At 37.9% G+C, this 15,608-nt stretch overlaps 1 protein-coding gene across 1 annotated transcript in view; it reads right to left on the bottom strand.

The window, feature by feature from the left end:
- The window catches only part of Cab39 (calcium binding protein 39), a 77,331-nt gene that overhangs the window by 19,462 nt on the left and 42,261 nt on the right, over window positions 1–15,608 (bottom strand). The window contains exons 3-4 of the mRNA XM_078018194.1: window positions 5,299–5,463; window positions 3,098–3,216 (exon numbers count right to left, since the gene is read on the bottom strand). Coding sequence (XP_077874320.1) covers window positions 3,098–3,216; window positions 5,299–5,463 — 284 coding nt within the window. The remainder of the gene's footprint in view (window positions 1–3,097; window positions 3,217–5,298; window positions 5,464–15,608) is intronic.

Genomic DNA, 15,608 nt, shown 5'->3' with positions numbered 1-15,608 from the left:
CACAAGCTAGGCAAGTGCTTTGACACTGAATTAGATCCCCAACCCCATCTCTGCTTATCTTTAATAAGTAGGAGACTAGAAGAACAGGGTAAGACAGTTTGGTAAAACAAGTTGGGTGGGTTTTGATAAGAAGTTTGTCAAGCTTGTCTACCTGATTAAATCATAAACTAATGAGTATAAGGCAAACAGTTATGCTATACAACCTGTTAGCACCAGGCTGGAGAGTAAAATAACTTTTAAATGTCCTATAAAAAAATAATTGCCTCCAAATTCAGTCCAACACAAGCAATAAGACCTCATGTACACACTAATATTAGCAGCATAATACCTTGAAATAGCCAACACCAAAGTACTTACAGCCCAAGAAGACAATCCCATTGTATGTAAGTAGTCTAACCAAACCCAAAAATCTTTAAAAGGCAATTCACAGGCCTCCTTAAACAGTTGTTTCCAGATGTGGCAGGATCCATTCAAAATGAGTAAGGTGGTCATCTTGTGCCAGAAAGCAAGAAAGCTATCAGACTAATGGGAGCCTTGCCAAAAGGACATAGGAACCAATCTCAAAAAGCTCCCAATGGCTGAAGAGGGGACAACTTGACCGTAAAAAAATAATGACTCCATTATTTTTAAAAACAAAACAAAAAAACTGAGTTAATAACAATGTTTAAACAATAAACTCAATGATCACGTAAAAAGCGGCCAGAGACACCAGCTAATTATACTAAAATAATGACATACATAAACCTTTCCCTTAAAGACAATATTTTGTAATAACTAAGTTATGGTTAGGAGAGGCTGTTTGGGGGGCTTTTTTTTGTAGATGAACACAATACCTTCTTTCTTTGTTTTTATAGGGTGCTGAGGATCAAACCCAGTGCCTCATATATGCTAGGCAAGTGCTCTACTACTGAGCCACAACCCCAGCCCCGGAGAGGCTGTCCTTTAGAAGAAGCATAGCTATATAGAGAAGAAATAATGAAAGAGGAAGTGGCCATTTTTAATCTAGATAAGGACTCTCAATGGATATTAAAACCTTCAGGTACAAGGCCAATGGAGTACTTTACAATGGACAGAATATAGACTGTACCCAGAGGTCAATCTAAACATCACCTGAAGTGGAATAACCAGAGCCACCTAATAAAACATACATGGCACTACTCATGAACATACGCCTACTCGAAGGGAATCTGAAACTAACCCTAAATCTAAACCCCTACATCTAACCACCAATTTTAAAGGAACAGGGGATAGTGAAACATGTTGAACAGAACCACAGAAATAAAATCCAAAATATGTGATTTGTCTACAAACAAATACCCAGTTGCTCCAACAAACAAAGGACATGAATATATTTAAAAAAGAAGAAGAAGAAAGAAAAAAGAGGGTATTCATTAACTATTATAGATTAACAGAGTCATATCAATCAAATTTAGTTTGTGGACCTTATTTAGAATTCAATTGAAAAGAAACTGTAATATGCTGTTTTTTATAACAATCAAAAAATTTGAAATTAGGTTTTTAAATAACATTGTGACTACATTAAACTATTTCTGTACACTTTATTTTGTTGTGTATTATGTACCAGGGATGCACAGAACTCATGTGTAAGGAAAAGAGGCAAAGACTAGAGCAAGTAAGAACACAGGACATTAAGGGGCTGCTGAGGCGGGGCTGTGGGTGGGAGAGGTTTTGCTGTGCTTTCCCTGTAGCAGTATGCACAGTGCCTGCGACCAAGGGTGTGGGGGGGGCTGGGGAGCAGGCTATCTCACTCTTTTGCTCCCATTCTCTATGCTTCTTTCTGGCTGCAGATTCTGCTTAGGTCAGCCCAGTGAAGAACTTTAGACTTTAAATTGTATCTCCAAAGTCTTACTGTATACAATATCTAACAATGGTTATATCATTATCCCTGGCTACTGTAAAGTGAAATCATAGGCAGAGATAATTAATTTACAGATCTTAATAACCACTAGTTTCTATGGAAAAGGAAATACTGGCTTTAAAAATATAGAGAGCCAACAGGATGTTGCTCTAAGAGCACCAAAATTCCAGGCTACTTTCTACGTGTTCACACGGCAACCATGGGGTAATACAACAAGAAATTAGATGTCAAAAGTTCTGTAAGGCAACATTTGAAGAAGCTACAGAGATGGTTAGAAATAGAAAGGAGGAAACAGAATGCTGGTGTGCAACACAGGCACTGACTCACGCTTCATCTAAACAAGCTTGAACTTGAGGGAAGTGTTAAACCACAGAGATATGAATCAGAATGAGGCAAGCTGCAAAGCTAGGGGCAGGAGAGCAAGCTGATTCACACCACCAGACAGGCCAGCAACGTGCTTGCCCTCCAGTTTAACAGAACACTGCCAGTGCTGGGACAGAAGTGGCACAGCATGCCCAGGGCTGTTAAATAGCTCTGGTGCTGAGCGATAGGTTACCTTGCCAGTCAGGGAGGCTCAGTGATGGGGGAGAAGATTTCTTTTTCCTTTTTTTAGGGTTTTTTGCTTTGCTTTTTAAAGTGAAAAACTTCCCAATCATAAATGCCTGTTTCGTCCAGTAGTGATTCCAGAAAATGCACTGTGCATTACCAAATTAAGTGGATTAGTGAGTGAACACTGAGGTGAAACTCAAGGGGCACCAAATCACAATGACAAGAACGCTGCTAACCAAACAGTGCCTCTGTGTGGCTCTGTGTTCCACCCGAAGTGGTGTTCTTGGCCTTCCAGTGTGCAGACCAGGTATAAACGAGACATCTGTAAATGCAAGATTTAGCTTGAATTTCAATGCAACTCAACTTTTCAAATCTTAGAAAACAGATAAGACATCAAAGAATGTCTTTCCTTTAGTTAACTTTAATTTGTGAATTTAAAGGCTCACAATTTGCCTAATTTTAAACTCCATCTACAGGGTATTTTTACATTCAATTTAGCTCACAGGTTGAATTTTAAGGAGGGAAATGTGTCCAAGATATACGGGACAAAAAGCTGAGTAAAGAGAAAATGTTCCCCATATTCACCATACTGGTTTTCTTTTTTCTCCCAAGGCAGTCTTTCCTTTTTATTTTCAACTAAGAATATAAATTTTATTGCATTGTACATACCCTTTCAATAACATGAACAAAATATTCTGTTGGGTGCAGATGTATTCAACAGTAGGAGTTCTTGTACCAATTTGTCTTCTGAGAATATTGTTGAAAATTTGAGCCACGTCTTTTTTGCCCTATTAGGAATACAATTATAAACATCAAATGCCCATATACCCTCCCAAATAAACTAAAAGAAAACCACTGTATATTTATAGTTATGACCAAATATCGGACTTTAAAACATCCATAGGCATTACATTGTCTTTTATCTTTTTATTTATAACTCCAATTTCTAAGTTTTAATAGTGTTCTATTTTTAACATGAACAATGTGTTAACAAAGTGAAATCTCACTATCTTCCCCGTGAAATTTCAACCATTTCTAACTCTGAGAATCATGCTAACTCAGATATAGAAAACAAAATGTTGCTGTATGCTTACAATCTACAGGGATCTGAATCCCACCCAAGTGGAACAAGCAGCTTCAAACAGGATATTCGTATGTGAACAACACATACTTTTTTTTTATACTGGTGGAAGGAGGGGAAATTATACTCTGCCAGCATAGTAAATTCAAAGAATTTTGTAAGAAGTTGAGCTTTAGTAGCAAGTAGGCATATCCCCCTATTAAACTAGTTCTGTTTTGATAAAATTTCACAAAGATTAATAATGAAGGCATTAAGCATCACATAATGCAGTAGTTCAGAGACCAGAACTTTATTATACCACTGTACAAAATAGAAGGACTTTACTATTACCCAGAGAACTTTACAATCAGAAAGTTGCACAGAAATTAACAAATAGAAAAGTTGATCCCAAGAAATGCTTTTGAGTAGCTACTTGTCACAAGGCTAACAAAGCCACAGGAGAGTGAAATGCTAGCTTTCCCGTACCTTACCAAAAAGCATACGCAGAGATCACCCTGGGGCCTACACTAGCTCAGGTGCAGTAATGGAAGTCTCTGTGAACCGGTCCCAAGGGCACATACCTCTTTTAAATAAATGTCTCTAAAATCCCAGATGAATTTCAATTTCATGCCCAGGTTGGGGAATAAGATAAGTGTAGGCAGGCAAAGGAGAAGAACTATATGTTCCAGTATATCTCTACCTTTGTACACTATTAAAAGGACATGACATCAGCTATATAAATGAAAATGTCTTAGTTCTATCTGTTCTACAGGAAAAAAATAAATTTTCATTTTCCTTTATTCAAGTGACCTCTGAACTACACCCTCTCATCACCTTTTTCCAAAATTTAATCTGGCTGTCATTTCCCCCTGGAACATGTAGCTCTCTTTTAAGTACCTGCAGAGACATCTCATCACTTAGGCTGATAGACACTGGGGCTGAAAACAAAGCACATTCATGATAGAGTCAAAAAAGAAACTGCCTGAGACCATGACAGAGAGATTCATTATCATATATGTTTCTCAGATAGTTCTTTCAGGCTGGTATCAAGGACTATTATTCTCACTGCTAAGTTCATTAAATATTTAACACAAAATGATCCAGCTGCATAAGCTTTGGTGATAATCTCAAGTGCCTACAAAGGCCAGGCAGGTGATGTGCACAGATAAAGCAGGCCCTAAGATGGAAAAGTAAGCTGTGCTATCTACAGTAAATCCACATATGGATACTCTGGGTTGCTACTCTGCTCCAGCTGAAGGGCCAAGCAGGACTACTGGCCCCAAACTGCCAGAATCAAATTTCCAGTAGAAGCCAGAAATACAGAATTGTGAATAAAATCTGCTATTTAAACATAATAATTTAAAAATGTAAAAGCAGTGTCAAGCAAACAAAACACATAATATGATCTCTGTGACAACTGATGTTCTTTAGAATCTATCTACCTCTAAAATTCTAACTTTCTATGGTTTTCTTTAGATTGTTTTTATTGGGAGCCCAAGATGAGTGGATTATGTAATCCACTACGGTGGTCTGAGGCTCTTTGTGAAAAACAACGAGAATGAAAGAGAATAAGGAATACCTAAGAAACTCTACATAGAATGTGGTGAAAAAGAGGGGCAAACCCTGGTGTGGGCCTGAGATGCCCTTAGGTTCCTGCCCTTGCTCTTCTAATGAGGTAGGCAGCCTGGGCTTACTTACAGAGGTCAGGAACCCCTGGTGCCAAGAGCCCAGTGGGGATCTTATGATGTTCCAAAGTAGGGAACATATGGAAAAGGACTGCTTTTGAAAATAAAAGAAACTGATTTCTTACCTCAAAGTCAATGAGCTGCAGATCAGCCACCAGGGTGCTAAGGAGCCCGCTATTATATAGTTCTTGAGCAAGTTGAGCCACTGCTTCTGTCTGAGGCTCTTTTTCATTTGTGCCATACAGAATTTCTTTCATGGCAACCAGATTTTTGGAAACTTCTTCTGTGGCCTAATTTTGGGGGAGAAGTTGAAGAAGAGGAGAAAAACAATTCATTTTACCAAAATGCAACACAGCTATTTGTTAAATGCCTCCTCTCTGTATCAAAGACACTCAGACCTAAGTGTGAGCTCCATCCCTGCCCTTAGGAGCTGAGCTGAACACTATGTACAGGTGTTATCCAGGTACCAAAATGCACATTCCTCAGGAAGGTTCGCATGTGTACAATACATATATACTTGAACAATGAAAATCCAGTTCATATATGGTAGAAACAGAACAAAGAGAAAAGAAAAGGTTTAGTTTCTCCTCAAGTTGAAGAAATATCAGGGAAGACGCACCTGAACTGACCCTGAGTTTGAGAAAACTCTGAGAAAAGAGTGTTAGGGAACAGAAGCAGCATGAGACAGGGATGAGGGAGAGAGAAAACTATAGGGCCTGTGAGAGGAAAGATGTGAGGAAAGTAAAGGACAAAAAATGAAGCTGAAAAAGACTAAATGCAAAGGTAAGGTGTTAGAGGAAAATAAAAAGTCACTTATGAGCTTCTACTTCTGGCCATGGACAGGGTCAGATTTGTCTACCCCCACAATGAAAACTAGCAAATAAAATAAGACATACGAAACAATGCCATTTATTTATTTATTTTGGGGGGGTGTCCTGGGGATTGAATGCAGGGGCACTCAACCACTGAGCCACATCCCAGCCCTATTTTGTATTTTTATTTGGAGACAAAGTCTCACTGAGTTGCTTAGCACCTGGCTTTTGCTGAGGCTGACTTTGAACTTGCAACCCTCCTGTTTCACCCTCCAGAGCACCAGGCTTGAAACAATGCTTTTTAAATACTGGACTTCAGGCAGCATGGGACAGTGATCCCTGGAAAAGGGAAACAAGCAAAGAGCACCTTACAATCACGCTAGCTTACTGCCAGGCCACAGCACAGGGATGGGAAGCCATCTCCGTGAGTTGAGGAGGCCAGCTGGGAAGGAGGCCAAGAAGACTAGAGTTTGCAGGGAAGAATACCAGGAAGGAGAGCAGGCACAGAAAGAGTGAATTAGAGGTCTGCTGAAACCTACTGGCATCTTTAGCTGAGCTGATAAGGTAAGTCACCATGGCCAGGGAACAGAACCACAGAGCTCACTTGAGGTTGAAAAGAGTTCTTGATCCCACTGGCCTGAATAGAAAACCCCAGAGTTACAGGGTATCAAGAAGAATGCTCAAGATGATTTTGCCTCAGTATTTGCACAAAATTAGCCCTAACCTCTGCTCTGGTCCCATTCAGCAAAGTTAACAACAAGCCTAGAGAGGATTATAACTGGAAAACACAATCAATGAGGAGTCCAACTAAAAGAAACAACCCTGGAAATGACACAGATGGCAGAATAAAAAAGAATGTTAAAGCAGTTATTACAACTTATTCAATATGTTCAAGAAAAATTGAGTACATTAAATAGAGGAAGAGAAGACACAAAAACACTCAAGGAATTGAAACTACAATGTCCGAGATAAAAATTACAATGGGTGGGATTAAAGCAGATTAGACACTACAGAAGAAAGGTTAAAAACAGCAGTGAAAATTCTTCAAAATGAAATACAGGGCTGGGGGAGACATCAAATCTGTGAGCTATGAGATGACTTTAAGCAATTAAATATATATATATATGTAGCTGCAGTCCTCAAAGCAGTGGGAAGGACAGACAAAATATGTGGGAAAATGCAAATAAAATTTCTGAATTTGATAAGAACTATAATATCCTTAAAATACTGAAAAATCCCAAGTGCAAGAAACAAGAAGAATATTATAATGAGGAATAGAACAATCAAATTTCTTGAATTCAGTGATTAAATAAAAAACTCTCAGAGGCAAAACAAAACAAAAACAACAAAACAACAAAAACAAAACACATGTGGATAAAGAACCAAAGAATAACAGACTTCTTGACAGAAATGATGAAAATCAAAACATAGGGGAGGAACACTGTAACAAGTGCTGAAAAACATATGCTACCAAAATGCCACCCTAGAATCTCACACTCAGTAAAAATATCTTTCAAAAACAAAGGCTATGAAATAAGAGCTTTTGAGACATATAGAAGCTGAAAGGCTTCATTAGTAGTAGATTTGTACTAGGTATACACAAAAGAAGGAAGAACACTGGTATGTGAGCAAATGTAAAAGATTTTATTTAAAACAAGATATTATTTAAAACAAGGTCTCCAAAAGAGAATTGGCTGTTTAAAGCAAAAAATAACAATGTATTCTGGGATTATGACACATGCAGAAAAAAGAATGTATGGTGATAATAGCTAAAAGGGAGGAATGAAAGTATAGTGTTGTAAGGGTCTTATAATAACTAAATCAGTGTAACAGTTTTTGTGACTAGACTGTGATAAATTAGCAGTGTATGTTATAAACCCTAAAGCTTATTTAAAAACCCCCACACAAAACACTTGAAAAAAGTTACAGGTAATAAACCAACAAAGGAGATTTGGGTAAAATAAGATAAATGAAAAACACAATGGCTGTAAAAATCCATTTAAAATGAAGCATTTAGCCAGGCACATTGGTTCATGCCTATAATCCCAGCAGCTCTGAAGGCTGAGGCAGGAGGATTGTGTAAATTAAAGACCAGCCTCAGCCTCAAAATAAAAACAAAAGGGCCTGGGATGTGGATCTTGGTAAAGTGCCCCTGGGTTCAATCCTCAGTACAAACAAACAAACAAAATGAATCATTTATGACCAGAAATATACCTTAAGAGAAGTAACTTAAATGCACAGAACATCAGCATGTAACAGTCCTTAAAGAATCATCTAGTCCCATGGTACTCCCTTTACAACGTCCTGGTCTTCTCACCAAATGATTATGTTGCCTCACCTTGAATATTTCCAGTGTCCAGTAAAGCAGCATTGGCAGATCTCAGAATTAGATAGCTATTAGACAATTTTATAAGGAGACAAACATTGTCTCACCACACTGTCTGCTGGCTCTGAGTCTGCCCTGCAAATCTGGCAGTATTCTAATTTCTCTTCCACACAAAGGCTCCTATTTGAAGGGAGCCTGCCTGTCTTTCCTAAATAATCTTCTAAGAAAGGGAGAACTAGTATTCTAATTCTAGCTCAAAAGGAAGGATACAGAAGACATCAGATCACCAATTCCCCATCACAAATGGTAACACAGCCCAGTATCTTTAAGAAATTTATAATTTCTCTGAATTATATCAGAGAACTCTGAGTGAACTAACCTCTCTGGCTTTCACAGGCACTGCTGCTTAAGCTAGACCTTTGCAAATGTTGTTCTTAAACTGAAGCAAATGATCCCATAATGAATGATTTAAATCTTCTCACTATTTAATCCCAGTATCAGTCAATCACTCAAGACTGTGGGGACTTCTGTATTCTGAAAGACATCTCACCTTTCTATCATCTGAAACATCTCAAGTGGAGCCCACCATATTCAAAAAGCTTTTAAAATTTTATTTATTTATTTTTGTATTACAATTCTTAATACACCATTATACCATAATTTATCATATCCCTGATTATATATAAGGTATTTGTTAGGGCTGGGGCCGTAGCTTAGTGGCAAAGCACTTGTCTCACATGTGTTGAGGCACTGGGTTCAATCCTTAGCACCACATAAAAATAAACAAATAAAACAAAGGTATGCTGCTGTTCACCTACAACTTTTTTTTTTTTTAAGTTTTTTGTTAAATTTTTGATAAAATGAAAACATGCTATTTTTCCTTCTACGCTTCCTGAATGTAACAAATTAAAATCAAGTTCATTGGTTGACCTTTTCACTAAGGCTATACTGATTTCTGCAATTTTCTTTTCTAAATGCTTATAAATCATCCTTCAGTAATCACATTATGAAATCTTATTCAGTATTGATTTTAAGCAGAGTCCACTGTTACTATATTCTCTATACACCTCCAAGATTACTATATTCTCTATAACACCTCAGAGATTTCTGACAGAAGTTCATCATCCCATGTGCATTTTTTTTTGAGAGAGAGAGAGAGAGAGAGAGAGAGAGAGAGAGAGAGAGAGAGAGAGAGAGAGAATTTTAATATTTATTTATTTATTTATTTTAGTTTTTGGCGGACACAACATCTTTGTTTGTATGTGGTGCTGAGGATCGAACTCGAGCCACACGCATGCCAGGCGAGCACGCTACTGCTTGAGCCACATCCCCAGCCCCCATATGCATATTTTTAATAACTTAAAATAGAATTTTCTGAGTCAAGAGGAAATCATTTGGTAACATGTTCTCTTATAATCTACTCACATATGCTGCTTTTTCAAAATAATTTCATTAATTTCTATTATTCACGATTCTTTCTGACAGGAAAAAATCTGACAATTAATAGGTAAGACACTGAATCGTAAACTTTAAATGGGGCAACTATGGTATGTGAATTATATTTCAATAAAGCTGTTTATAAGATAGGGAGGAAAGAGGTAAGGATATAATTAGAAAACTATTTATTACACTTCTGAGTTAAATGGCAACCTGGACTCACATATAAAGCCCCCTTCCCTTTCAGAAGATGGCACTGACACCTACATTACGGATGGGGAAGAAATGCTAAATACAATTATACTCATTCACCTACCTACATTACTGCTCACCTGTTTTCAAATTCTGCCCCCCGCTTCCTGACTGTTCAGGAACCCACCTCTCTTATCTCCTCATACCACCAATTTTCCTGATTTTTCCCTATCAGTTTATAAACATGATCAAGACTCCCGTTTACAAAATCAAATAAGCTCTCCTTGGACTCCATAACCCTCCTCCCAGCCCCCACCCACTCATAATTAAATCTCTCAAAACATATGTCACAGTCTAGTCCTCTTTCCTTGTTCACTCCTCAGCCCAACTCCACATGGCTTCTATATCTAGTACTTTACAGGTCTGGGAGTCACCAGTGACTTATATGCTACTATATGCAATTTTCCCTCTTCATTATGCCTGAGTTTCCCACAGCATTTGAGCTGTTGATTATACCCTCCTTTTAAAACAGTTTCTCCCTTGTCCTCTGTGACTTATCATCACCCTAATTTTCCTTCCTATTTCTCTAGTTGCTCCTTTTTGGCTCATCCTCCTTGGGTAGGCCATTTTAATAGTAAGCATTTCTCAAGGCACGGTACTGGCTCTCCTTTTCTCATTCTGTGGTTTCTCTTTAAGTAAGCTCATCTATACCTACTGCTTTAATTAACTCCCTAATGCAAAGGCTTCAGATTCCTACCTCTAATTCTTTTCTCTAGGCCTTACCCATACATTCAGCAGTCTACTCTCTACTTGTATGTTTCATGCTACTTCACACCTAATGCATCCAAAACAACTCGTGATCTTGTCCCAGTGCCTGGTACTCCCCCCTTGTTCCTTTATTTCAGGTTAACAGAAACACTACTGATGCTATTTTTCATGCCAAAAACTTAAGGGCCACTCTCAACTCTTCCTTCTTCATCTTGCTCCCAAAGCAAAATCATTACCAGTGCTCCCCCAATTTTTCCATCTATGCCCTGCTTCTAATTGCCACCTAAATCAGAGTTTTCATAGCACAAATAATTTAGACATTTTCCTCTGCTTAAAATGTTCCAGTGGCTACCCGCTGTTCTTAGGATGGAGCAAATGCTTTCTCAGCATGGCCTATAAAATATAAAGCCCTGCAAGGTCTGGCCTTACACTTAACCTAACCCTGTACTACAATTTCTCCCTGACTACCTATTCACCAATGCTCTGGCTACATTGGACTTTGTTCAGTCTTTGCATGTGTGGTTTCCTATGTCTGAAACGCTCTTTGCATTCTGCCTCCTGGTCAAGTCCCATTCTTCCTTCATTGCTCAGCTTAATGGTCACTTCCTCACAAGTCTTTCTAGGTAAATTCTATCATATACTCTCCTACTATCCCCCATCTTTCTTCATATTGTTTCTCATGGTTGTATGAAATTTTACTTTTCATTATGATTTCAAATTACTGTTTCCTTCTGCTCCATTAAGAGCTCAATGCCTACAGGTGCTCTACACATGCTCAACGAATAGTTGAACATCAGAATGCCTGATATAAAGCCAAATTAAAACTAAGTGTATGGAAATGTGGTGCTGTCACACTATAAAGTAGGAAGGATGATCTAGCAATATCTCACCAAGAAAGGGAACAGTACATGGTACTTAGTAGAACCTCCCAAAAGACACTGTTACACCAAGCAGACATTGTGCAAAACACTTAATTCTAGTGGTGGTGGGGGTGGGGGGATATGGGACAGCATAGCTGGTTTACTCCTAGAAACAAAACATGTAGGTAAGAAATTCACCCAAGGTAGACTCTACTTCTTAACCTTCCCCAGGTCTGCTGGATCACTGAACAAGCAAAGCAAGATTACAATCATTAATCTTTTAGCTATTCATAAAGGGAAAAAATATTAGCATTAGAAATCAAAACTGTCTAGTTGTAGACGAGAAGAGACTTTCTTCTAGGAATGGGCAAAGAAACAAATCTCCTTAAATGTGAAAAAAAAATAACTGTAGTACAGAGGAAGGGAGCTGTTATAGTTTAGATATGAGGTGTCCCCCAAATGCTTGTGAGATAATGCAAGAAAGTATAGAGATGAAATGATTATTAGGTTTGGAAGATGTGGACATCTTCCAAAGCTGAGTTTAATGAAAGCCAACTCCTGCATCTGGTTCTCAACTGAAGAAAGAGTAGTCTGTTTGAATGTTGGAAAAAATACCTGCTGTGTTAGAAATCTTGAATCATAGCACACCCACAATTGTAAAGTTTCTGTATGGGCAAGTGGTAAGTTCAAAGGTAAATTTAGTTGTAATCTGCCTTGTGCTCAATTTGTAGCTAACTCCTTATATCTCACGGAAAACACTCTGGAAGAATACACACCAGGGCTGGGTTTGTGGCTCAGTGATGGAGTGCTTGCCTTGTATCTTGTATGCGTGAGGAACTGGGTTTGATCCTTAGCACCACATAAAAATAAATAAAATAAAGACATTGTTTCCATCTACAACTAAAAAAAAAAAGAAAAAGAAAAAAAAAAAGAATACACAAACTGAGTGAAGTCCAGCTTTTGGGGGCAGGGGGTGAAGGAGGAAAACTTTTACTTTTTACTTGCTCTACTTTAGACTTGTTTGAATGTTTTAAAATTCACATTTCCCCTGGCACTGGGGATTGAACCTAAGGGCTTTCTCCTCTACTGTGCTATACCCCCAGCTCTTTTTATTTATTTATTTTTTGAGACAGGGTCTCACTAAATTGTGAGGCTGGTCTTGAATTTATGTTCTTTCTGCCTTATCCTCCTGGGTCACTGGGACTAGAGGTGTGCACTACTGTACTGGCTGACATTTTACTTTTTAAAGAGCAAAATGATAAAGGGGACAGACAGATATATAGATAAATAGGTCGAAATGTTCATTATGCTGGTACTAACTGGTTTATTTTCTTATTTCTTCTACTTCTCCTTTTACATCATCCCCATAAGATAGTCTCCCAATTTTTTAAGATTTATTTCTAAAAAATAACTATGTATGTAGGTTTACATATGTAAGTAGGTCTACCAACTATTTTTGAAAAACAGTGTCACAATGACAAATATAAACCTAAAGATTAGAATTGGATTTAAGAGAAAGTGTTCAACTATCCAGAAAAAGATAAGCATATTTTGGAATATAAGACTTCCAAAATTGGGCATTTCCATGGCCAGTTACCATCTACACAGGCTAATCAGCAACATGACGTGAGAGAAAATCTAAAATTAATCAACCTTATTATTTATTAGCAATTCTGGTGAAATGTTTGTTCATAGTTTAACAGATAAATATTAATATATTTAATAATATATATTTAATAAATTTAATTATATGTATATGTAATTGTGTGTATGTGTGTATTTCAGCTATTCATGTGGTTTCTGTTTCCCATTACACAGACAATCATCAGCTGATTAAACAAAAAAACAACAAAAATGTCAAATATTACCAATTAGTAAAAGATTATCAGAAAAGCTTAAGAATTATCACACAAGAAAAGGCAATTCAGCAAGCATTTGCTGACTGAAGATGCCAAACACAGAACAAATTTGGTTGTTCTTGTTTAGATATGACTTGGTTCCCTTCATCAGTGTTTGTTAGTGATCATGCTCAGTCCCCCACCTCTGGCATGTCCGCAGATGTCAATATGTTCTCTCCCTCTCTAACCACATCCTCCTTGTCTGCACTTCCCCGTCTCCTCACATCTACTGAGTAAGCTATTCACACTCAGAACACCTCCAAACACTGTGCCCTTTACAAGCTGCTAAAATCACCAAGTGTCACATACTCTAGTGACTCCTTAATGACCATCTTATCTGTTCTGCTAGTTTCAGTTCTGCCTGTGCTATGAGCTCAGACTCTGGCTCTCTTAGAGTCTGGGACATGCTTTACATGATTCTCTACCCCAGCTCCCCAAGATTTGTAGAAAAACTGATGGAAATGGTATAGTTCACTAATAATTCATGCTGTTTAACTGCCTTCAATTCAGCTTGGAAATACTGTTTTCAATTAGCTTGATTTCCAACCAGTAACTCCTACTGCTACATATTTCAAAATATGTACAAGTTCATAATTCCACTTTCCTCCAGGGAAAGGAATTTCCTTCTCTACTTCATAACTGAACATCTAGCTTTGCTCCTTCTCTACTATGATAAGACTTTTTAATTAAAACACTCTTCATCTTCCTAGCTCTATCTTGATGTATTTCTGCCATCCTCTGGCATAACCTTGGCAACATACTTAGAATCACTTAGAGAACTTTCAGAAAAAAAACGACCAATCCCCTGAGATACTTATTAATGACAAAAAAAAATAAAGGTAGTAACTTTATAGAGGAGATACCACCTCAAACAAGTGATCAAAGTCAACATCACCAGTAATGAGACTACTGATAAGTGTCTCCTGCTAGGATGGCTTGAAGAAGGTAACATCATCATTCTGTGGTACTCCTACCCAAAAGGTATAACCAATATCAAATCATGAGGAAACAGCTATCCAAACCCAAGAAAAATTCTGCAAAATTTTCAAGTGTCCAGATCAAAAAAGGTAAAGATTGAGGAACTGTTCCAGATTAAAGCAGATTAAGGAAAACAACTAAATGTAATGTGTGATTCTGTATCGGATGCTGGTCCAGAAAAAGGTAATTAGTAAAACGACTGATAAAATTTGAAAAATGTGTATTAATTTAATAGTACTAACTACATCAATGTTACTTTCCTGATTTTGATCATTGTACTATGGTCATTAACATCTGGGGAAGCTGGATGAAGACTATTCTTTTTGCAACCATTTAAAAATTTTCCATTTCTTAAGATCTCAAATTCCAAATAAAGGCCTTCAGTTCTTCACTGTCATCCACCTTTACTTTCTCGCCCTGGACATCTCTCTCTGTTCTAACTGAAAGCCCTGATGCTCACACTCCTCTGCTCCACTCCTGGCCTATGCCCCTCATACTGCCCGCCACCTCCAAGGCCTGAGACAGCTGACCTTATAGTACTCTTAATTTTTCCTATGGACCTTCCATTTCCTAGCACTGGCAAGGGCTGGAAAGGGCTGATTTACACTCTTTATAACACTCCATGCTCATTCCAATGTCTAAAATGACAATTTACACATGGAATGACCTCATGATTTTGTTAACTGACTGAACTGTCTGCAAGTATCTGTCAGCTGGACATGGTGTCCCGAGACACAGATGCTACTCTTGTATGGGCCAAGGAGACTCATATTAAGTTTCACAGGCAGACTGCTGCTTTATTAACAGCAGCTAACTATTTCATAAATACATGGTCAAGAAGAGACACATGTGAAAGAACAGTACCCCTTGTGACAAGTCTAATCACTTGACTGGAAAAAGATGTGGTTTGTCTTTTATCTGCTCACCTTTTTAGGTGAGGACAGAAATTTGTTTAAGTTCTTACTTGTCAGTAGGGTTCTTGAGAAGTGATTTACCCTGCATCACTCTACAAAGCAGCTATAGGGAATTGAGTCTGGAGACACCCATTATGGCCAGAACTGCAGAGGAGAGTCTGAGGCTTAGCAGAGCTTCTTAGAATCAAAGTTCTGAGTTATAAAGTGTAGTTCCTAAGTCTCTTGGGGGCTAGGAAGTTTAATCCCAAAC

This window comes from Ictidomys tridecemlineatus, chromosome 7, assembly GCF_052094955.1.
Source record: "Ictidomys tridecemlineatus isolate mIctTri1 chromosome 7, mIctTri1.hap1, whole genome shotgun sequence".
Classification (NCBI taxonomy): domain Eukaryota; kingdom Metazoa; phylum Chordata; class Mammalia; order Rodentia; family Sciuridae; genus Ictidomys; species Ictidomys tridecemlineatus.
Note: the sequence above shows the minus strand (reverse complement) of the source record. Positions and strands in the feature narration are given on the sequence as shown.